General features: G+C 38.9%; 1 protein-coding gene across 5 annotated transcripts in view; it reads right to left on the bottom strand.

Moving 5' to 3' along the window:
* Window positions 1–25,033, bottom strand: part of CSMD3 (CUB and Sushi multiple domains 3) — a 580,687-nt gene that overhangs the window by 289,742 nt on the left and 265,912 nt on the right. For 2 of the 5 annotated variants that reach the window (XR_014566768.1, XM_083748860.1), the window contains exons 7-9: window positions 23,171–23,488; window positions 8,865–8,942; window positions 405–492 (exon numbers count right to left, since the gene is read on the bottom strand). Coding sequence is in view for 4 of the 5 variants with exons in the window: in XM_083748860.1 (XP_083604986.1) it covers window positions 405–492; window positions 8,865–8,942; window positions 23,171–23,488 (484 nt within the window). In the remaining variant the exon portion in view is untranslated. The remainder of the gene's footprint in view (window positions 1–404; window positions 493–8,864; window positions 8,943–23,170; window positions 23,489–25,033) is intronic. The other 3 variants (XM_083748861.1, XM_083748862.1, XM_083748863.1) reach the window with 3 other exon arrangements.

Raw genomic sequence — 25,033 nt, 5'->3', positions numbered from 1 at the left:
TGCTTCCCATGAGGCACCCTAAAACAATTTACAACTGTACCTGCCATGTGATCAAGCTAATAATTGTACTCTAATGGGAGATTTAAATTGTCTAGCCTTGAATACAGGAACGTCCACCTTTTAATACTGGAGTCCATCTTTTAATGATGGGTGACATTTAAAATAGGAAAGGTATTAAAGTATGTTCCCAGCTACTTAAACATCTAAATGAAATTCAATACCAATAAAAAGTATATAGATTAGAACTGTTTAACTAATTCTATAAGAGTCTGTGGCTATGCATGTTGGGTATCAGTGATAGACAGATACATAGATTTATAGTTGTGTGTCTATATATAATTATTTTAGGCCAAAAAGGGGTAGTTGTCTCTCCCCCACCCCACCCCCTGAACTGCAAATGTTACCTAAAATCTGAGCCTATTCGTTTTCCGTTCTCAGGTTCTCCAGGATCTGGACACAAATTGGATGCCTGTTTAATACCGCCTTCATTTACTGCAGAAGAAAAACAAAACAATGTGAGCTGGAGATACATATTTTCAACATCGAGAAAATACCATAAAATATAAAACAGATAATAGACTGTTCCGTGGAACATGAATAAGGACACATTCCTATACCACTTACCTTTAAGTAAGCCCCACTGAACTCTATGGTGTTTACATGTAAATAGACATGGGTAGGATTGGGAGATATATATATAAAATTACAGGCCATCATTATAAACAGTACAACCCCATTGTAAGCAAACTATAGGTAATTATATATTGAAAGTTTAAGGTCATGTGGCCTTTGAAATACCAAATTGAATCACAAACATAATTTCCATCTGTGGTCTGGAAAGTAAATGTTTCCAGAACTTAAGACTCAGTGAGAAAACCGATTTAAAGTACTCCTAAACCATTATGATATACCATGCACATCAAGGATAATGATGTTTAAGGATCACAAACAGACCAGATGAAAAATATAATAAGCCTGATAATCAACTTCTTACTCATAGATCCGTTTACTGTTAATAACACATTAGAAAGTGATGCATTCTGTTTTATGTTCATCAGTTGCAGTGCACAACAGCTTCATTTATGCAGTTGTGATGCTCACAGTGGTGGTGTAGCAATGCAGTCCTGTAACCTCCCCAGCTCTTCAGCTCTGAGCATGCAGCTTACCTGCTGCTAGTGCCACATGGCAGGAAGGACGCTTCAGCAGGGAACAGGCTCAGTGAATTGTAAAAAATGCACAACCCATTTATTTGATTACTACAAGTTAAGCACTCAACATTGCTAGCCAATGTTTTCTAGAAGAAATGTATGCAAGTATTTGGTGTACCGACTTACATAGGAGCAAATTCCATTGAATTCAGTGTAACCTACTTCTGAGTAGGCATGTATAGAACTGTTTCATGAACCACTAGGTTATACATTGCGGGAAACTATGGGAGAAGGGACGGGGAGTTGGGAATGTCTGAGCATAACCCTTGTTCTCTTTCCAGTATAAAACATGTTTTATTGTGAACTTAACCAGCCATTGTGATAATTACAATCGCATGCAGCAATTCCTTTGGTTCATTTCCCCTTCATCTTCTAAGCTGAAGTATACAGTCTATCTTGCATGCCTAAGATAAAATAAGTATCTCCATTGCATAAGGAGCAAGCAGGGGTTGTCTCCTGAGCCCTAATGCCTTTGTCACCTGAGGAATGTGGAAACTTGGATGAGAAGGAGGTTGTTTCTCATCCGGCCTCACCTTTCAATAAAAGCACACTTTCATCAGGCTCATGTAGTTTGGCTGTTACTGTACTGTATTGGATAATACCACTTTGAACTGCAGTACTTATCCACACTACTCAAAAGCTCCATCGTGCAAAATATTTCTCCTTCCTGAACATGCAAAACTCAAATTTGAACAGTGAAGGAGATGGTTGAATTAGGTTTTGGATCTGCAGGGAGGTTTCCTAATAAACATTTATACAGTGGTGCCCCGCAAGACGAACGCCTCGCAAGACGAAAAACCCGCTAGACGAAAGGGTTTTTCCGTTTTGGAGGCACTTCGCAAAACGAATTTCCCTATGGGGTTGCTTCACAAGAGGAAAAAATCTTGCGTCCCCCGGCGGGTTTTTTTTGCTTTTTTCGCCCTTTTCCTAAGCTGCTAAGCCGCTTATCAGCTGTTCCGCTGATAAGCCGCTTAACAGCTGATCGCTGGAAGCCGCTTGACAGCTCTAGCACTAATCCGCTAAGTTGTCAATGGGCTTGCTTCGCAAGACGAAAAAACCGCTAGACGAAGAGAATCGCGGAACGGATTAATTTCGTCTAGCGAGGCACCACTGTATATCTGATCTCCCACCATCAGTTTGAAGAAACATATTACATAAGCCCTATACATTCAGCCCTTGTGTACATGTTTCCCTGCCTATGATCTGACTTCATTCTTCCTTAGGAGGCATGGGCCATTCCAAGGCTATGATATATGTGCTGAGGGGGGTGTCCATTTAGTTGTCATTTACAGTGCACTGAACACATTTATTCAGAAGTAAGCACTAGAATGTCCTATGGAACTTACTCCCAGCTAAACGTCCATAGCATTGCAGGTTTACAAATTAATAAACACTTTCTATCAGTAACTGATCCTTCACAAAGAGTGTAATGTGGTCATTCTTGTTTTCTCAGCCACTTATTTTATTTTTTTACTATTGACGTATCCCTCCTCTAATCTGGCTGGGCACGACTCACATTAAGTTTTTATGTCTCCATGTTTGACATCTATCTGTAGTTGAAGTGGAGGTGAAATTAAAGTTAGATTCCTTCAGATTACATCAGTAATAGAGGTTATTTTCAAGTGACAAAAACTGAATTACTGTATCTCAACATTTGATTTCTTTTTAAAAAAAATAGTTGAGGCAAATGTAGTTGATAAATATTCAGTACTCCTATGTATCTCGAGATGGAAGAGTATGTGTGAAACATTCTTAACTTGTCCATTCGTATATTGGTGATATATCCAAATCAAAAGTAGGATGAAATACATGACAAGGATAGAAAACAATCATAAATAATTTATGTTGCTATTTATACTAGCATAAGCATTATATAATATATTTATTATATAACCATGGTATGAACTAGCACATTTAAATCACAGTAATTTCAATCGGAGTGAATTTAGCACATGTTTAATTTCTTACTGAAATCAATGTGACATAAATGAACAGAGTGGATGTTCAATCTCTTAGTCTTCCCTCTCTTAAAGATTTGTTGTACTTCTACAAACTTCAGAGTTCAAGGAGAATCTTGACTGACTCATCTATGCTGCAGGTTAACACCACTAAGAGCTAATGGATATATTGCAGAAGACTTGCTAATGGGAAGACAGAAACACAGGAAGCTGACCTATACTGAGTCAAACCATTGGCTCAACCAGCTCAGTATTGACTGCACTGACTGCCAGCGCCTCCACCCTTCCAGTCAAGGGACCTATTTCATGCAAGCCATATGCTCTACCACTCATTCCAAACATCTGTTCCAAAGTTGAATGGCATGGAAAATGTTGTTGCTGCTGGATGTTGTGCTGCCTTTTGGAGTACATACTCTCCAAAGGCAGGTTACAACATTTCTATAACTTATATTAAGGCTACAATCCTAACTCAGAATCCATACTGTTGGAGGTGGTTAGGATCCAGCAGATATCCCTGTCTGCTGTCCACCACCAGTGAGCAGCTTCCACTGCCTTGGCCACAGAAAGTGCACCTTGGTCATTCTACTGCTGATGGAAGGCCCTAAAATGAGACAGGGGTGGAAGTGGGGTGTTCAAGATCCTCTGGATTCTGAGGTAGTCCAGTTCCTGGAAAGGGGGCAAATCTTAAGGTTTGCTAGCCTAGAGTAATGTGTCCAGTTCTGGCCACCACAATTTAAGGAGATGATCAGGGATCTGGAAACCAAGCTGTATGAGCAACAGCTGAGTGAGTTGAGTTCCAGGCTTAGCCTAGAAAAGAGGAGACTGAGATATGGTAGTAATCTTCAGATATCTCAAGGGCTGTCACATGGAAGATGGAGCAAACTAGTTTTATCTTGCTCCAGAGGCTAGGACCCAAAGCAATGATTTCAAGTTACAAGAAATGAGATTCTGACTAAACATCAGGAAGAACTTTCTTATAGCAAGAGCTTTAAGACAGTGGAATGGATTCACACAGAAGGTGGTGGATTTTCTTTCCCTGAAGGTTTTTAAGCAGTGATTGGCTGGTCATATGCCATGGATGCTTTAGCTGAGAGTCCTGCATTGTAGGGGGTTAGACTAGATGACCCTTGGGATTCATTCCAGCTCTACCATTCTAGGATTATATGGTGCACCTAAAGTTTGGATCTAAATCGCTGCCCCATCTTTTCCACAAGCAGCAGAATTCTACAATTAAGATTATTGTATCCAATTTGAATATTAAAAATAATAGTCAAAACAACTAACATTAAAGAAGTAACAGGTGAAATAATTCTTTAAAACAAGCAAACCATAAAACCACTCAAATGCAGACAGGAAAAATGTATTTAGGGATTTTCGACAAGAAAACAGAGAGAGGACCATAGGAACTTCTTGGACTGGTCATCCCAGATATGAGGCCACCACCTAGAAGGCTCTGTCCCTGGTACTCACCAACCTAACTGCTTTCACCAGTATTGCAATTCCTGAGGGCTCTGGCCTTCCAACAGTATTAAACTTCAAGAAGAATTATTGAGAAGGTAAAATAGCCAATCACCCAGACCTTTGAAAGAAAACTAGTGTCTAATTAATTGAGCTTCTCAAGTGTATGACTCCCATGTTTTCTGTCAGACATATTTTTAATGTTGTTTTTATTTATTTTGAAATTGATTTTTTTTTTTACATTTCATTTTATTCTTTTTTGTGAGAACATATACTTTTGGTCACATGTTCAGCCATAGAAATATAAAGTGATATTGATGTGAGTCATACTCACGAGTTAGTCATGTCCATTGATTTCAGTGGGCCTATGCTGTGTATGATCTGGTTACGTACAATTCATAGTAAATAAATAAAATCACTAAGTGGCACGGGGCTTGAAGGTATCTGGATGGGATAAGAAATTGCTGTCCCATTGCTGTTCTGTTCTTCTTGGACAGAAGGTAAAAACAAAATGACAACGTAAAATTACGATCCTGAGACAGGCAGGAAAACAGCTCTTCTTTCCCATGGGTTGAAAGGCTGCCTACAAATGTGAGACCAACATTTGGCACAGCACTAGTGTCTGCTAGTAAACAACATTTCAAGGCAAGCACAGCATGGTTAATTGGGGTAGAGATTCCAACACCTTTCTGTGCTTTAGGTTAGTGCTAGGGACAGGAGATAGGGGCAGCCCTTAGTTAAAGAAACAGCAACAGCATGTAGATAAAGCAAAGATAATATCTCTGGGCTTTATTTTTCTTCCCTTTCACATTTTAGCTAGCTATTCTGGATTATGCTTCAGTGTGGATAGGATACACAGTCCCTGAAATACAGATTCTTGATGACCTCGTCAAATTCCAAGGCTTTCAGTAGCCCCTATATGTGGATGTTGCTATGCTATGCCCTTTTCCTCATGGATCTCTCTCCTTCTGACCAGCCCAACATCCATATTATTTGCTTATATTATTGCCACATAAGGGTGCTCTACAAATTAACAAACATATACCGCACAAGTGTTTATTACAACCAGTATAGCACAAGTTCTGAATAATGGGCTGCCCATAGGTTTGCAGACAACAATAATTGCATCCGTTTGGAATCCAAGTATGCTGAATGACCCTTACAAAATGGTATGGCTGACTGGACAAAATGTTGAATTAGAGCTAAAATTAACGTTTCCTTGGTCTTTGCAATTGTAAGTACATAACGTTTCAAACTAATCCCCCCCCCCTTTTTTTAAAAGCATGGTTAATGCCCATTTATCATATGTGGCGCTGAATAGCTAACTAATCACTGTTTACAAAGTATTAAATGGTACAGCATTTTACTAAAATAAATTTTCTGCATGAAGGTTTATATATGTTGCTAATTTGCTGGTAAAATTAGAATTGCCTGCCTATAGTTATTTCTGGCTTAAAATGCAAGCAGAATGTGCCATCTCACTGTTACATTCTGAACAGTACCTAGCAATCTATTGGCACCAAGTAAATGCTTAACATTAAAGGCAGAAGGAGGTACCTAATCACAATAGTAGTAACAGTAGTTATGAATGACCTTATCCAGTTCAGCACATCAAGGATGGATGTTAGTAGCAATGGCATCAGGTGAAAGTGTTAAATGTTGTATTAACATGACTTTAGTTTTAGTAGCAAAATAAACGTTACACAAGTTGATCAAGCCCATTCTCAGTTCATTTGTTGTTTCCTCGTGAAAAAGAAACAATTTGTTTATATTATCCTATTTCATGTTTCAAAATTGTTTCAGCCAACTCTTTTGGTTATGCAGAACCTTGAAAGTCAGTATCTATTTGTACCCTCCTGCATCCATGTACCAAAAGGAAGGAAATAGTAGCAAGGAGTGAAACTTTTTCTCTCTCCTCACTACCATTCTGCAATTTTTACATCTTTCTTCATTTCTTCTCCCAGTTTATTGCATTCCCCCAGATAGATAACCAGTCTGCCCAATGGTCATTTAGACAACTGTATTTTATAGATTAAATAACCGGTACTACAAATTGATTTGAAAAGAACCTATGGCTCCACTGAAGTGCAAGGTCTGAAATTAATATTGGGAAAGTTGGGAAAGGCTACATTACAAAAAGTTCCAACCAGTCAGGGCAGAAGATAATGAACTATGTGGAGCATTGATCGGATTTGTTCAAAATAATTCCAGGTGTTCATAGTAAAAAATAGGCCTACTTTATTTTTCCTTTATAACAAAAAGTTGAATGGGCTTGGCTATGTAGAATACCTGATGCAGAAATTCCCCTGAATGTTCTCCCCATACTAAGTACATGGAACCGATTCCAATACAGTTTTTGCATATGACCAACACAAACAAAATCTGCCCGAGGCACACACAAAATTCAACAAACGTCAATTTATCGATGAAGAACACTTGACCTTAGTCAAAAGCCTGAGAAGTGAAGAAGAAACTCAGTGTACACATTTTATGCATATAGATCATACTTAAATGTTTCAAAAGTGGTTCTACTCTGAAAAGTGACTTAAAATGGCATACAGTTGATATTATGCTTTTCCCAAGTAATCTCTGCTGGCTTCAGGTGCTAAAATTAAATATATTGATAAATATTTCCTTTCACCTTCAGAATTTTGAGCACATTTGACCCAGAATGTTTACCTGCTAATGTTATGTCTACTTTTACTCTTGGTAAGGGTAGAAGTAGAGCCATGGTTTATCCCTAATGTGCAGGTATCTGTGCTTACAGAAACTCATTGTTTAAGGCCAGCAGACTGGCTAAGTTACTTCATCATAATCAAACCTGAATCTTCGCATGGTACTTCCTTAATAGGGACTGAGCAGTCATGTGGCTCAGAGAATGGTCTGAAAGTATTTGGATGCAATTCTGTCACTGAAGCTAAACAGATCTAGCCCTGTAAACCATGCAGTGACTAAAAATGGCAGATTGCGATCACACCATTTGCCACCAGCAATGAATCATATTCACCAGGTTGCTTGTGGATCCCCTACTATCATCGCTGCTGATTGGCGCAGATTAGGAAAGACCTGGAAGCAACCTGAAGACAGATTGTCCGTGGGCCTGGTGAAACATTGCAATAAATCCCCGCACTACATTTTTGTACATTGGTAGAAATCAATTTTTAAAAATCCAAGAAAAAATAGTTCAGCTTGAAATGAGGGTTCAAGAGGCCTCCTTTGCTAGCTCAATGCTGGTTACTGAATACCAGTTGTTGTTGTTGTTTCTTCTTCAGGCACACGAGATGCTGGACTTAGGGCAACCATTTTGATTTGCCTCCAGTCACCATCACTTAGTCTAATCTCTTGCTATATGGCATAAGCGCAAAGGCAAATCAGAGTGAGGAAGGCTAGTGGGAAAGAAATACTTCCTTGTTTGCAGCCCATCCCCATTGCTGAAATTTCTTCTAACTCTGCAGCCTACAGATAAAATGATGAAGTTGAGGTGGGGGTCACAATTTGGGTCAACTTTTTAATGTGTAGTTCATCGTGTTTTGTTGAAAGTATAAAAGACTCTGGCACTATGAGTAGGGGGGAAATCAGTTTAGGAAGGTATAAAGTTTATTTTATAACATTTTACCATTTTCTTCTTCAGGCTAGAAAATAAGCAGCTGTTTCTGACTAGTTGTCATACCCAGTTCATTCTCTAATCCAGAACCCCAACAATCCTCCCCCCATGGAACATAAATGGTTATTATATCTAGTTTATTATAGCTTTCGTGCATTAATCTGCATTAGTATTATATTAGTAAAAAATTTCATTATCCCTTTTTAATCAACTCTAAAAGGCCATTGTCCTAAGCACTCATTAGGGAATCAGTCGCTACAAATTTAGTTGAGGTTACTACTGATAATACATGTTTATCTGAGAAGACATGTTTAGGGATTGCATGGATGAGTGCACATATCAATTTAACTTCAAGTAAAAGCCTACTGCTAGAAAAAGGGGGGACATTTGTAGAACTTCGAAATTTAAATTTGGAATATTCACAAAGAAAATTCACTGCAGTGATGCCATATTTGCATAAAGTCACTTCAGAGTACAATTACACTTTCACGTTCACCATGCAGACTATAGAATACATATTTAATACAGTTAAGTGCTTAGATATATGTGAACAATATTGAAAACACACACAAACAGCACAGACAGCACAAACTTCACTCTTGCACTAGAAAAAGTAACAAAAAGGAGTACACTCACAGATAGAAAACTTGTTGCTGTTGTCTTTCCCTGGAAACAATTTAAATCCTCTAGATTTAAAATCTATGGCCTTTTTCACTAGTTAAGAAAACAAACAAAAACACATATCAGATAATACAGTCTAACAAGAGTTCATTTCAATTGACAGTTCTTTTTATCATGGAGGTACAAATTAAGCATAATTGCCTTCAACAATATTGTGTACCCATAGAGAGAGAAAAAGAACAGAGTTCATTTTTTTTTGTTTTTACACAAAAGGCAGTATTTATATTATATAAAAGTATACAGGAACAAACAAATAGGCATAACATTATTATTATTTTCCTGTAGTGAGTGTATGATGCCTCTTATGCAAAATTCTAAAACAAATTTCAACATTCCAGTTTCCATGTTCCACAATTGATTTTGTGTAACTTTATTATACCATTATGGAACCTGGAAAGCCAAGAATTTAATAGAGGTTCACAATAGTGTTTCCAAATCCCTGTCTCATTTAATGTGTATTTATTTCCCTTATTAAGTATCTGCTGCGATATTTTCTGCGCTTTTAAAACGCAAAATTGGAACACCTCCCATCCTGGAGCAGTTTTGTATGGGATCAAAATACATTCAGGAGGACATACAAGAAAGCCATGATCATTCTCCAAAATATTTTCTGACAGTGGTGTGAGTAAAGCAATGACAATATTGAATGAATCAATATGAGGTTAGTTAATCTACCTCTCTCTCTCTCCTCCCCGCCCTCCACCAATCTGTCTATTTCTGCACATTTAAGTTTAAGAGCTGTAAAGCAACTTTGTGGCCAGAAAAAGAAAACTGCAGCATCAGCAATATGGTCACAAAGTTAGATCATGTAAGGATGGAAAGATAACCTATTTCCAACCTATCTGTATGGCAATCAGTTTCAGTATATTAAACTCTGAAAAGCCTATCAGAGTAGACCAAAAAACCAAGGAGACTGTATCTGATTTTTTACATTGTAACTTCTAACAGAATGAACTATCTGAATGAATGGTCCCTGTATGTTACCAGATTTCAGATTAGCACATCCTTGCAAATTTGCCCCCAGGAAGGATGAGTGAGGATACAGTAAGATGTGGTCTAAGATATGTCAGAACAAGTGATGTTTCATTAGGTGGTGAAGTCAACCTCAGCTGATATCAGCTCAGATGAGATGGTCTTTCTGTTCACCTATTGGCGTGTAAGACTGCAGTTCTAACTGCACTTTCTTCCTTAATATGCTTGCACTGTATATTAAGTAGGTGTAACCGTTTTTTCTATTAAAATTGCAGGGCTCCTATACTATACTAGGTCTAGTTACTCTGCCTAAGAAACCACTGGCTGCTATTTTGTGAGGAAAGCTTCAAACAGGCATGTCATTTAGTGATGACACAACATAGCAGCCGGCAGATAGTCTTGTGTACATATGGGGATCTTGAGTTTTAGGTCACTGTGTGGAAATATTGGCAAAAAATCACCCTATGGTTATCTTTCTAGAAGAGTTTTCTCTAAGTATAGGACATGTCCCACTATTTTGTAAATGCTGGAAGAGAGAGAGAGAGAGAGAGAGAAACTACAACGCGCTTCAAATTATTTTTCAAACAGCCCAATCCTACTGAGTTTAATGGGGCATGCTTCCACATACGAATACACAGGATTCCCAAAACCACAACAGAAATAACCATGGCGCTGTCATAAAGGCAGCCTATGTTTAATGCTAACTCACAGTCTGTTATATCATTCATTAGAACAGACTTCCCAGGTGCCATTTGTCATCTGATAAGCATCATTATGACATCAGTAACTAATAACATAAAAATGTGACTCTCCACTGCTTCTAATTGCATTTTATTTACCTGTTTAGAAATATAGCTAGTTTTAGTTTCTAAACTCTCCTCAAAACATTCCTGCTTTTACTATATTTTTTGCATATAATATATTTATTTTATCAATTTTTCTTTCTTTCTTTTTTTAAGTATATCATTGTGCAGCTGCTATGAAATAGCAGTGATGTAAAGAATATGAAAGAAAGAGATGAAACGATCACAGGAAGGGAAGAAAAAGATAAAAATGACAGAAGAAAAATAGTAGAGATGATCACTTATTAATATAAATGGACATAAACCTGCCAAGTTGATTTCGATTGGCGAGTTAAGTATGTGCCCAAAATGAAATTCTATGTACATTTACTTTGGAGCAAATCCCAATGAGCACAGGGAAATTTACTTCCAACCAATTAGATATGTAGGATTCCGCAGCACACTTGAAATCAATGTGGTTCAATAAATGCTTGACATTGGTTGGATCATGCCCCAAGTTTAGATTACACATATTTGCTTTCAATAATATGTAAATATTTGGAATTCAACAATGCAAACAAAAAGAGAATTACATATTGAACATAGCTGTTTGAAACCACTGTATGATTAAAATAGTAGAGTAAGGTTTGGTTTTGAAGTAAATGGGAGAAAGAAAAAGAATAGATTGTGGCAGGAAGCCCAGAGAATGCATAAAACCCCAAGCATAGTTCAATGAGTATTATTTTTCAAGTCTCTTGAGGTAGGAGGGGGGGGGGAACCTTTTTCTATGTTTCAGTTGTGTTTAATATATAATAATAACTAATTGAAGAAAGACCTCACATTTTAAGAAACAGAACCATTTGAGTAATTTCACAGTTTAAGGTGATCATGTTAATTAGTTTTCAAAGGCAAAACACTTCAAAAGCTCCCTGTCCTATGAAAATGGACAGTTCATAACTGTTATAAAAGAAAGCCAAATAATAAAATTTCACTCCCCACCCTGCAATTCCAGAGTATAATGATGATAATTATGTGGCTTTATGTAGAGATAGCATGGGCAGAATAATGAAGTATGGAAGTGGATGAAGGCTTTGATTGAAAATATTAAGTGACATTAATGGTTTTGTATAGTAATCCATTAAAAAAAAAAGGCTTGGGGTTTGCTGGATTTAACACGCGTGCGCGCACACACACACACACACTGACAGGAGCAGGTGTTTGGAGCGGGTCAGCAATAAATCACACAGAGTAAATGATGTTAACTCTTTATTAGATGAAACAAAGTCCACTCAGAAGTTCCAGGTCTAATGAGCACAGCAACTTTACCCAGGAGATCTTGCCCCTGTGAGGAAGTTGTGGAGTCTGAAGGTCTGCCTTCCCACAGCTGCCTAAGTCTCCACACCCCCCCCCCCAGGTCTTTCCTAAGCAATCTAATTTGCCTGTCTTTGCTGCTCTCTCTTCATACCTCTTCTGGTTCTGGGGAACTTGTCACGGCAGGAGTGGCTTCTTCACCAGCCTTACTCCTTTCTGCTTCTTGGACTCCCTTATCTCCTGCTTCCACTGCTGCTGCTGATTTTGGATTCTGCTCTGCCACAGACTCTCCCTGCTCACTAGGCCCTGTTACTTATTCAGCTTCTGACACCTCCTCCCAGGCTTCTCCCTCTTCTGCCTCTGATTGTCATTCCACCACCAATCCCCAGGCTCTGAGTTCTCCAGCTTGTTCCTTCCACCATTCCTCTGTGTCCAGCCAATCCACCACATACACACACACATTTTATGTAGACTAAATTACAAAGGAAGCTGTGCTACACTGTCTCAAACCATTAGCTTATCTAACCCCATAGAATCCACAATGACTGGCAGCTGCTCTTCAGGGTTTCAGACAGTAGCTCATTTCCAGGCCTAACTGGAGATGCCTAGGATTGAAACTGGGGACATTGGTATGCTAAGCATGTGCTCTACCACAGACAGTACTGGAATCATTCCCACTAGTACTGTGGAACCTTGGTTCTCAAACTTAATCCATTCCAGAAGTCCGTTCCAAAACCAAAGCGTTCCAAAACCAAGGTGCTCTTTCCCATAGAAAGTCACGCAAAATGGATTAATCCATTTCAGACTTTTAAAAACAACCCCTAAAGCAGCAATTTAACATGAATTTTACTATCTAATGAGACCATTGATCCATAAAATGAAAGCAACAAACAATGTATTGCAGTCACACAATCAGTCAATCAGTAGCTGAACTGGGTTCCACACAGTCACAAATAAAGAGCCACAAAAACGCAAGATAAATAGCAAAAACAGACAGACCTCAGTGTGACACTCAAAATGGAAGTGTGGCACTCAAATCGGAAGCGAAACACTCAAAATGGAGCACATTCAGCTTCATTTTTTTATTTTTTTTGCAAACCGGAACACTTACTTCTGGGTTTGCAGTGTTTGGGTTCCAAGTTGTTTGAGTGCCAAGGCGTTTGAGAACCAAGGTACCACTGTATGTGTGTGCAATATAAGAGGAAAAAGAAGATATGATTTGCTGTGCATCATACAGTATATGTTCTGCACTTTTTCCAACCAAAATTGCTTCATTACATGGCAATATGTTTAACATAACTTTTTGCTTGAGCTCTATTGGCTGCTTGAATAAATATATTTTCGGTCTGGCTTACAATGTGCACACGATATGATCTATCTCCCAATGTAAATGGACACTAGATGGTCATGTTCTAGAACAGATTAGTATTTTTCAAAACACCTAGGGCTGACATTCTATCGTACAATGTCATGGACCACTCATAGATCTGCTGCCTTTCAGGTCGCACAAGTCAGTCTGTCTGCCATTCTGTGTTACGTCTTCACCAAAGGGGGGCAGTGCGTTCCACCTGCCATTAAAGTATTTAATGCCAAGACAGTTGCCCAATTCCTGTATGCCTCCGCTATCTGGAGTGGAGGACTAACATCTGAGCTAGGCTAAATTTTTCAGGGCCTTTCTCCAAATCCCCAGATGTTCCACATTCAGTCATACTGTTAGAAACTGGGAAATGCCCTCTACTGACAAGGACTTGAGGTCAGTGTTTTTTAAACTGAGCACAGGATTACGCCTACACTCATCTCAGGATGAGTACTTCAGCTGCTGTCCAAGCTTAATGCCCCAAAAGCTGCTTCAATTGGTTTTTCCTGAGCCCTTCTCCCACATATGGGTTATGACACTGCTCTTAAATCAGTAAAACAAAGACTGTGGGATATTGCCTTCTGTGATCTGCAGGCCTGCTTATACCTGTTCACCAAGTGCCATGAGTATAGAGTATGTCAGGTTATTTTACACAGCTGAATATTTAAGCAATTTGGCAGTTGCCAATTATTGTAGACTTTTTACTAAGGCTAGACATAATGTGTTTCCCTCTGAAATGCTCCAAGGTAGATTTGCTGGGGTCCTTTATTTCACAAGATTATGTCCTTGTACTAACCAGGAAGTATAATGCACAAAGCACATTCTCCTGTCCTGTAGACTATATAAGCAGGGCCGACAACATTTGAATAATTCACTACTGACAAATCTTCCAGGTAAATCTGCCCAATTCTATGCCAAGCTCCTACTAGACGATAAGATTCCCTGTGTGACTGCGAGTTGCCAAGTTTGTCTGAGGTGGTCAGGATAAGAGATAAATCTGTATTAGATACAAGTCAGAAACAAACATAGTCTTATGATATGCCCAAGCAGTCTGTGAGCTTTTAATGGATTTCACATGCACTGAATTTTGTCTTGTGAGTCTTTGGACTGCAATAAAGAACTTATTGATTTAGGCAGGTTTTAACTCCGCCACTGAAATCAATGGGATTTTATTTGTGGCCAAGCATGCACAATGGGTCAGTGTGTCTGGCTGTTAACCAGAAGGTTGTCCATGCAGAGATGGCTGTGGGCAAGATTCCTTATGTGGCATGTTCCCTTCCAACGCTACAGTTCTATGAGTCTGTGATTCTATGAAAGCATATATACAAACAGAAACACATAAAGCTACTTCAGAAAATATAGTGCAAGAGGTACAGAGGGATGGAAATGAAAACTACAGAATTTGGCTGCAAGCTTATTTTCGCCCTGATCATGTTCTGCTGCACTATGAAAAAAATATTTGCTCATGTTCATTAATGGTTTATTAATCTTTTTAAAAACAACAAACAAGAAATCTAACAATATTGCAGTGCTACCTTGGGTTAAGTACTTCATTTCTTCTGGTGGTCTGTTCTTAACCTGAAACTGTTCTTAACCTGAAGCGCCACTTTAGCTAACAAGGCCTCCTGCTGCTGCCGCGGCGCCAGAGCACGATTTCTGTTCTCATCCTGAGGAAATATTTCTGGGATAGCGGAGTCTGTAACCTGAAGCGTATGTAACCTGAAGTGTATGTAACCCGAAGTACCACTGTATATCATTACTAACCTGATTCCTTTCCACCTCACCAAATGTAACCCCCATACTCAAAGAAACAAAAACTGAAATGGATTTTTAAAACAACAACAACAAAGGAAACTGAAAGTATGTCCGACTATAGGAACGGATAATTTAAGTAGGGCTATGCTTACTTAGACAATACAAAGTTAGATCTTTAAGACAATACTGTTTCCCCCCTGTGCATGGTCTGTTATACCAAAAGTTTAACAAGGTTGTGGACTCTCCTTCATTTGAGGTTTTTAAGTAGAGGTTGGGTGGCCATCTGTCATGGATGCTTTAGCTGAGACTCCTGCTTTCCAGGGGGTTGGACTAGATGACCGTTGGGTCCCTTCCAAAATGTGATTCTACAATTCTAATATCAAGGATCATATCCAATGTTGCACAAGCAGACTTGTTCTTGTGCAATGGAATTCCACCTTCTCTCCCCCCCCCCAACCAGCTCCCCATATTGTACCAAAATCTGCTTTGGAGGGATGGAACTCCTAGGAAGCACCTTATTCCTTGGATATTAGATTGTTTTCTTCTTCTATTGTACTAAGGACCTGAACTGCCATCATTGTGTGGGGAATTACTGGATCTTATCTCTGATGCTTGTAAAAAAGATGATTATAACATGCTTGGAAAATGATTATAACATTTTCATTAACAACAAACAAGGTATCCTTGAATATCACTCTGGAAGCAACACTCCAATAACTGATTGCTCTCGTTTGGCAAATAAATAGTTTGGCCAGTCAAAGCAGAGATGCACATCAAAGAAATGAGCAAACGCCTTTGTATCAACTGTCTACCTTGAAGCAACCCCTTTCTCATATGCAAATAGCCCATTGAACCTCTGTTGCCAGTTCCATCTGTAAATATTAAAATAAGCTTCATACTGGGTTATTCATTTATTTTGTTTTAAAATATTTATACTTTACGTTTTGAGGGGGGAAATGTTTAAAATATTCATTTAAATAGATTTCTAAATGCAGGATTTTGTGCTGATTTTTTAAAAAAATCCAAGGCAGACTTAACATAATGAGAGAATGGATTTTCTGAAATCTCCATGTCAAGTTTACCTGAACAGATTTTTTCCCCCTAATTCCCATCTCTCTCCTTGGTATCAACAAGACTTGCATTTGACTTATTTTAATTTTGGTTAATTTAACTTCTTTATTTTTTAGATTTCATAGAGATTTTATTTGCACTTAAGATGTATAAAAATGGTTATAAATTGTTATATAAACAAGAAAACTAGGATTTATACCAGTTCCACTAAAATGATGGACAATTATCACATATTTTATCCATTATTATACACATTACTATATGCATAATATTATGCAAATATACAGGATATGTAAAGTAACTAGCACATAATGATATACATAGAACAACTGTTTAAAAATAGTTATCTGTTAATACTGCAGATATAAAGCACCTGCTGAGGCTTGACTCTAATGTGTGTTATATGTATAATATATGTATTTTAGTGTTTAATTTTGCATACAGTTAGGTTCCCCCCCCAAAAAAAACAAAAAACGAAAACACCCCGACAATGGCATGAATGTAAGTGGCCACTTGATGCAAGAGGCATTTTGAGACAGGCAAAGCTGGATTAGGTCAGAGCCACAAAAATCCATATGCAAAACTTATTAAAATAGATCTCACCCCCCCGCCCGTGTGTGTGTGTGTGTGTGTGTAAGTAAGTAACACAAAATATCAAGCCATGTACCCCACATGATAACATCCCCTGAATTTATCATATTGTTACAATCCGTAATTTATTTTCACGGGGCAGTCTATTACAATGCTTGACCATGTATTGATCCAATTATATCTCTACCATTACTTTTTTAAAAAAAAAGAAAAGCAAATAAATAAATAAATAAACATTCTAAATATAATGCACAAAATATTCAGTTACATGGCTCAGATGAAAACTAATCCAAATCTGTTTAATACAGCTGGAATCATGCTACAAATTTATTATTTTTCTCCCTATACTGATTTGGCTAATACTCAGCTCTTCTTATGAATCAAGCATTTTTAAATTTGATATAGAACTTTGTAATATACATTTCCTCTTTCTTTTCTTCTTTATTCCCTTCCTTTCCTTATATTTTCTTATTATCTTTTAGATTAGTGTAATTTTTTATTGACTCTTATGCAGAAAATGTTCGATAAAAACTGGTTATTAAAAATGCACCTCTTTACTCAGGATATTTGTTTTAATTTGAAAATTAAGATTGCTATTTTTGAGGTCTTTTTGGATTGTAGACCTTCCCTCCACCAGGACCAAGTGGTGAAGGGCAGTCTATAAGTAAAACAACAACAAAAAACACACACACAGTAAACAGATGGAGAAAACATGATGGTCCCCATGCCCCCCCCCACGTAATTACTTTTGTAGAAATCTGAATGTCGAAATAGTTGTGTGGGCAAATGAGGCTAAGGAAAGTTAGGACTGAGAAGAAGCAAAATGGTTCAAGAACAGTAGCAGCCGAGGAAATAAAAGGCACCAAAAATGAACAACCAGTTACATATTTCAGCAAGTAGAGTACTGTACTGTACTGCCTTGTACAGTAAGTAGCTCTCATTCCTTTCTTGGTTCCATACAGAAAGAAATTGATCAATGACTAGCAATAAAACAGACCAAAAAGAGGGAAGAAAGAGAACTCTTGCTTAGCTTGTCATCTTTCTTTAAGAAATGGAAGGGCATCACATTTGTCACGCCGCACCAGTTCAGCAGTCCATTTAATCCTATTTTGTCTCCGCGCAAGGTTATACACATGTAATTATCAAGAATTCTGCACACAAGAATTCTCTTCCTAATCCTATCAGCGTGTGGTTGATTTCTTGCTCAGAGCATGAATGTTTTCTCTGTGTTTGTTTCTATAATTTTATCTATTTCTAGAGGGAGAGAAAAAGAACTACAGTTGAATACAGCTGCAGTTTCATATTTAAGACTTACAAAACACCAGAGGCATAGTGGGCGGGGGGATAATAATTAATAATAATAATAATAATAATAATAATAATAATAATAATAATAATTTTTATTTATACCCCACCCTCTCTGGCCAGAGCCTGGCTCAGGCCTGCTAACACCATTAAAATTACAGTAAAAACATTAAAAAATAAAATAAAATCCAGGTTAAAAGGGAAGCTTTTAATGTTTGATGTATTACAGTATTTTAATATTTTTTTGGAAGCCGCCCAGAGTGGCTGGGGAGGCCCAGCCAGATGGGCAGAGTATAAATAATAAATTGTTGTTGTTGTTGTTGTTATACATTATTATAAAATGCAATTTAAAATTTAAAATGCAGCCTCATTTTAAAAGTAGCCCATAGATCAAAACCATAAGGGGAGGGAAACAGAAGGGTCAGACTGAGTCCAAACCAAAGGCCAGGCAGAACAGCTCCATCTTGCAGGGCCCTAGTCTCTTGTGACAGAGCGTTCCACCAAGTTGGAGCCAGTACTGAAAAGGCCCTGGTCCTAGTTGAGACCAATCTAACCACCTTGCGACCTGGGACCTCCAAAATGTTGTCATTTGTGGACCTTAAGGTCCTCCACAGGGCATACCAGAGTAGGGAGACCATCGCCCTGGGCACAGTTTTTTTGGGGGGGGAGGGTACACATCCCTCACAACACTCTGCCCTGTGAGCTATTGCATCCTTCTTGTGGTGCTCTGTAGCTGGAGGACACACCAGATCTCAGCACCCAGCAAGCCCAGCAGTGCTTTGAGCCCTGCCCTGTTGTGTCCTTCTCACACCACCCTCCAGCTGGAAGGCACCGTAAAACGGATGCAACAACTCGCGGTGCCCTGTGAGCCCAGCACCATTTTTGCAAGTCTCACAAAGTGATGCTATGCTCACAGGGTGCTGTGAGTGTGTGCTGGGATTTCTGACTACGTGCTATTTGATGCAGCTTCCCACAAAACAATTAAGAAGTTGGCCAAAGGCCAAGAAGACTGAGCAGAGGGAGTTATTCTGCCTAGAGATATGGAGCCTTGGATACAACTCTGCTATTGGTCGAGGTCCTCACTTAGGCATGACGACTCATGACCTTCTTTGCTGGATAATTGGTTGGTCAGTGTGATGTTCTGAGAGTCGTTTGGAGTTTGTTCAGTGAGAGAGTTAAGATCTGTGTCTGTATCCTGTATAGAGTAACTTGTAGAGACTTCTGTAAATAATAAACACCTATAAGTAACCAAGTTACTGGTGGCAGTGTCTTGTTCCTGCTTCATCCTTCCTGTCTGCAATTGATTGATTCTGGAAGTCTGCGTATGCTCTACTATATTCAACTGGGTTTGGCTAAGATCCTGCAACAGGTTATAGTTGCGAAACTTCAATAGTGTGCCCCTCAAAGCAGTCAGCTGACTGTGGTCCCCACTGCACGGTTGTCCAGTTGGTGGAGTGTGACCCTGCATTGCTCCAGTGGCTGGGGGTCATTCCGACAGTGCGCTGCATCCAGCCGCCCAAGCACTAGCGGGGAACGCTCCATCACTGCTTAACACATGCATGTTATCCCTAGAAATTCCTTTACTTCTTAATGACACGTGTGTAAAATGCTGTGGCAATGCTCTATGTGGTTCTAACCAACAGTCACTAGTTTCCGATCGCTTGTTTATGCACCAGGTGCCAATATGGTAAAGTGATGGACCAAGGAAACTCAAGCTTGAATCCCTGTTTTGCCAATCACTCTCCCGCGAGCTAACCTGCTTCACAGGATTGGTGTGAGGCTAAAAATGGAATAATTTCAATCTTTCAGAATGGAAAGGATGCAAACGAAACAATCTGATCTAAATGCCCACAGTATTTGTATGTGAGTTTGCCTCACAGCCTGTATCAGCACAACCAACATACAACACAAATGTGTTCTGAGGCTACATTATAATTTTATATGATAAAAACATTAAATAAATAATTTGGGTTGTACCCAGGGGTGTCCATGCGTAAGCAGAATGGCCGTCTTGCACAGCAGGACTCACCCTTCATCTCCTCCCCATCTTTAGCATCTTAATAATCATATAAATAATTTCCCTACTTTCTTCAGGGTCCAACTATGCTGCATTTGTAAGTCCACATATTATGGCCCAGAGCAGGGAGAGTCAATTTGGTGTCCTTCGGATGTCATTGGATTATAACTCCCATCATTCCTGACCACTGAAAATGCTGGCTGAGGCTGATGCGAGACAGAGTCCAACAACATTTGGAGGGCACCTCAAAAATACTTCCCAATACTGAAGAGAATGGGGAAAATACAATCCTGCAGAGCTATATTAACGTTGTATAAAGCCCTGGGATATTTTGATAAAGGACCAGGGCTCCCCCCCCCCCCCCAGCCAGAACTCACCATTACCCATTATCAGTGGCGTAGCATGGGTTGTCAGCACCCGGGGCAAGGCAAGTAATTTGCGCCCCCTAACCCGTGGATTTGCGCCCACTAGCCCTAAGCCCCAGATGTTGCGCCCAGTGTGGCCGCCCCCCCCTGCACCCCCCACGCTACGCCACTGCCCATTATAAGAGAACAAGGGAGGCATTCATGGCGAGTTCCGGCACCTTCTTTTCTAGAAAAATAGCATTGTAAAGGGCAGTGTATAAATTGAATAAATAATAATAATGATACAAAATAGCCCTTCAGAAGTTTGTGAATTGTCATTGAGTGTTTTGTTCTGTTTTTCATTTGGCTGCATGCATTATTATTTTTTAAAATGGCACCCAACTTTGGACTGGAAAATGTGTGTGCATGTTACATTTAAACTTGAATGTGGTATAATGAAACAAAATCTTTGATATTGTTTGGGAAGTGCCTACATTGCCAGGAAAGACAACTGTGAAAGTCCTCTGTGCGGGGATCAACAGTCAGGACCCACCATATGCTTACACAGAGAGAACGTTCCAGCTATCATTGACATGGATCCACTGGGATGGAAACCCCTGTGGCAAAAATCTGTTAAGGAATTAAGCTAACAGAGAAGTTAAGGGAGGGGGGGGGGAGAAACAGAACATTAAAGGTGGAATTTAGCAGAACCAGTGTAACAGAATTATTAACTCAGCAGCCAAAAAAAAAAAAAACCAGACGCAAAGATGTGTCTGCATATTGTATTATAAGAGAATGAACATAGAGTTGTGGGCATGACACAATCAATGTCTCCCACTCAAAGTCCAGCAGCCAGGTCCCTAAATATATGTATGCTAACATTTTCAGATTATAAATCTGCATACTTTTCTTTTATAAAACAACACAATGCTAAATACTTTAAATCAGTAAAATCAGCACATAAGATGCAGCAGCTAAAACAAGAATCTTGAAAAGAAAAGAGAGCAAGAATGTAGAGATTCCACAGAAGATAAAGGAAAGTTGCAAATATATGGTATCACCAAAGCCAAATGTCTAGACAGAGGTGACAGGAAGCCATAAACTTCTTAAAATTAAAGGCACAGAAATGGCAGTAGTTAATGGTCAGAAAAAAGGCACATTGCACAAGCATTTTTCCTTGGTATGATTTGCTATTGAAGAACTCTATCCTCTAGAACTGTTCTCTATCTGCTCCTTGAATAGTACACTATTTAGCATATTTGGGATTCTTACATATATACATACATACATACATACCCATCCCACTTTGATAGAGTTGGATCCAGAGTTAAGCATGAGTAATGGGGATGAAGGAAGCTGATTTGCCTGCTACTAAATCCCATGGCAGACCACCAGACTCCAAACTGTTCTTCAAGAGGGCTGGGGCCCATTTGTGGTTTGTGCAACTGGAAGAATGGAGTCCCCCCAAGAATCAGGCAAAGGCAACTTCTACAAGTTGGAATTCTACTAGTGGAAAGTGCCTCTGCATGATTTGGGGCCATCCCCTTTCCCTATATGCCCTCTGGTCCACAGCGCACCCCATCCAGCAGGGTGCCCTGAACCCAGTGAGCATTTTTGGTTGGCTAGGAGGGGCTGTTGTAGGGAAGAGTGGCAAAGTCAACTTCCATCAGCCCCATTACCCATGTTTAACTTTGGATCCAACCCATTCAAATATGCATTATTCTACAGGGGAAAGGGACTTCTCAGTAGTAGTGCCATGACTATGGTATGCATTTCCCAGGAAAGCATGTTGGGTTCAATTTCAGCGCCTGCCAAATGGTTTTGGTTTTAAATTTCTCAGGACTTTTAATTTGACCTGTTTATATCTCTGCTAATGACTTCATGCTGCTTGTAAACTGTTCTTTTAGAATGTTCCTCAATTGTCGCATTTTTACTTTCTTTTATAGGCTGCTCTAACAATTTATTTTGAAAAACAAGGTAGAAATACATACAAAAGATTTCAAATTATGGGACCATTCCCATAAAACCTATTTTTAGATCAGGCTGTACCATTTCCTTTAGTTAAAAATTAAATATTTTACCTTTGTTATTTTACATATTAAGTAATGCATATTTAACTTAAATGGCGCTGCACTTGCATAGTATTTTTAATATTGTGATTCTTGAAATAATCTTAAGAATAAGGAAGCATTTTCTGAAGATGTTCAGTTCTGAGGCTGTATTAATTAATGGTCTGTTCTTTGCTTCCTTCATTAAGGAGCATAACGGGGCAAGTTAAAACTGACAAACTGAACAGCACTATGTTATTGCCATTTATATTTCAGTATCTCTCTTACTCTGCCAAATTTACAAAAGTGTTATAGAATTTGAAATCGACCCTATTTGCTTGAACAGAGTCAGTTCCCCCAATATCGCTGTCATATGGCATCCACTTCGTGGCAGTGGCTTATCTGTACAATAAGCTAATTTTCTGTGGCCTTGATGTGGAAGCTGTCTTCCTCCAATATGAGCATCTCTCCTACTTTTTAGAAGGACACCTGGATTTCTAGACACAGATCCAGAGTCCCAGTAGCATTTAGTACTCTACTTCCTAGACCCCGAATGCTGATCTCATCACTTCCAATTTTTCCTTCATAACCTAACCTTTCCTACCCTTTCATTTAGGGAATCGGGGGACAGGACTGGGGGAGAATTAGTGTAGGCAACACATCTATGGCTGTAGACTAAATGGGCACAAGAAAAATAACATCCAATACCTCTATGTGTAACAACTGCAAGCTCTTTAGGTCTTTCTATCTGCTCAGCATTTCTTGGTCGTCTTCTTGTACTTTGGGTAATTGCTGGTTGAAGTGAGAGCGACTCCTTGGAAGTGGTGAGTTCCAGATCTGATTTTCTGAGATTCACAGCTTGGACTCGCTGCTCTTCGGAAACTCTAGGGCTGGTGACAGTAGTAACACTGGATACAGTAACATCATCAGATGTGCTAGCAACCGTAATATCACCAGCAGTTGCCGCAATATCCTCCTCTAACTCACCAGTGCAGGCAGTTTGGGTCAAAGTGGAAGAAGAAGAACCTGTGGGACACACAGTAGCACTGGATGCTAACTTTTTTCTTTGGAATTGTGTATTCTTTTCTTTTCTTTCTTTTTTTTTGCTCAGTTTAATCAGATAAAACGTCCCTCTGTTTGCCACATTAAAGACACTGGCAAGAGGCAACTCAATTGCTGTTTATTTAAAATAAAATCTGCTGTACTCAAGAGAACATATTTGCACATCGGTAAGCAGAGTGTACCTACAACCATAGCACTCACAAAGGACAGTTTAATGGAAAAGGTGACCAGAAAAGAACACAATGCAGCATTTATTAGTGGTACCAGTAGGTCAGCAACAGGTTGGCCTTTTATCACTCACTGTCAAATTCATCTGAAAACAGTATTATACATATATATATATATTTAAGTACACATGGATAAACCAACATAACACATAAAAGCCAGTGGGGTCTAAAAAATAATGAACAACAGTGCTCATATTTTAACTGAACTGGTATCTACTACTTTAAAAATATTTAATTGAATGCAAACTTATCTGTCCCCCTTTTAGAATTGCATACCTAAAGCTTTTTTGTACTTAAAACGATGCATATAAAACTATGGGTATAATCCTTCGCTGTGAGCCAAGGCATGAAAGGATCCACATACGGCTCAACCAACTCATATTAATTCCTTCCACTCTTCTCAGCATATATACAAAGGGTGCTTGCCTAGGGAGTGCCTAAGGGCAGTGGGGCAAATGAGAGGGCTGGACTAAAGCAAGCAGGCAATGTCAAGAGCTTGCAGCCATGCTATGACTGAGGGGTAAACAGCTCTGGAAATGCTACAGGAGTCACTTCATGAGGATTATGCACCATGCATCCCCATCTTCTGACAAAACTCTTTAAGCTGCTCAGCAGAAAATAGGAATGAGGACTGATCTGTAGTCTAAAGACAAAAGAGTCCTCTTATGTAAGTAGATCTGGTATACAAAGTGTATAGTCTGCATGTGATACATAATCTTCACCTCACCCTCAAATTATTTTTCAGAGCATATAATAACTTATTTTTTTGGAGGGGAAGCAAACATTTGAGGAGGCATTGAGCTAGTGTAGCATGCTGGAGCTTTTCCTCCTTACTGGGGTCAGTTTGGAGGAATCTGTCACATCAGTGTTCTATTCTAGTTTTGCAGTTCAAGGTGTTTATTTTGCTGAATTGGATTCTTAAGAGTCATTCATTGTATGCATTTGTAAAATAATAATAATAAAGAAATTACCAAAAAGCTTGAATGGAAAGCAACATTTGGTTCAACAATTGAATATTTAGAAAATTAGCTCTAGAAACCTTTTGGAGAACATGATATTCCATATGTGTTTAAAACAAAATTAGATGATCCGCAGAGACTTCAGTCTGTCACATTTTGCCTCTGTTGGCTGTATTGCCATCACCAGTCACAACAAACAGGAGTTCCAAAAATTGCTGAGTGAGCCAAGTATAGGGAAGAAATGTGAGATGTGGAAATACAGTACTCTGCAAATCTATGTTCTCCCATTTGAGTCTATCCCATACTTTTTATATATCCAGATG

This window comes from Podarcis gaigeae (genome assembly GCF_964106915.1).
Source record: "Podarcis gaigeae genome assembly, chromosome: 7".
Lineage (NCBI taxonomy): Eukaryota > Metazoa > Chordata > Lepidosauria > Squamata > Lacertidae > Podarcis > Podarcis gaigeae.
The sequence above is the reverse complement of the archived record's forward strand: the minus strand, read 5'-3'. Positions and strand labels throughout refer to the sequence as shown.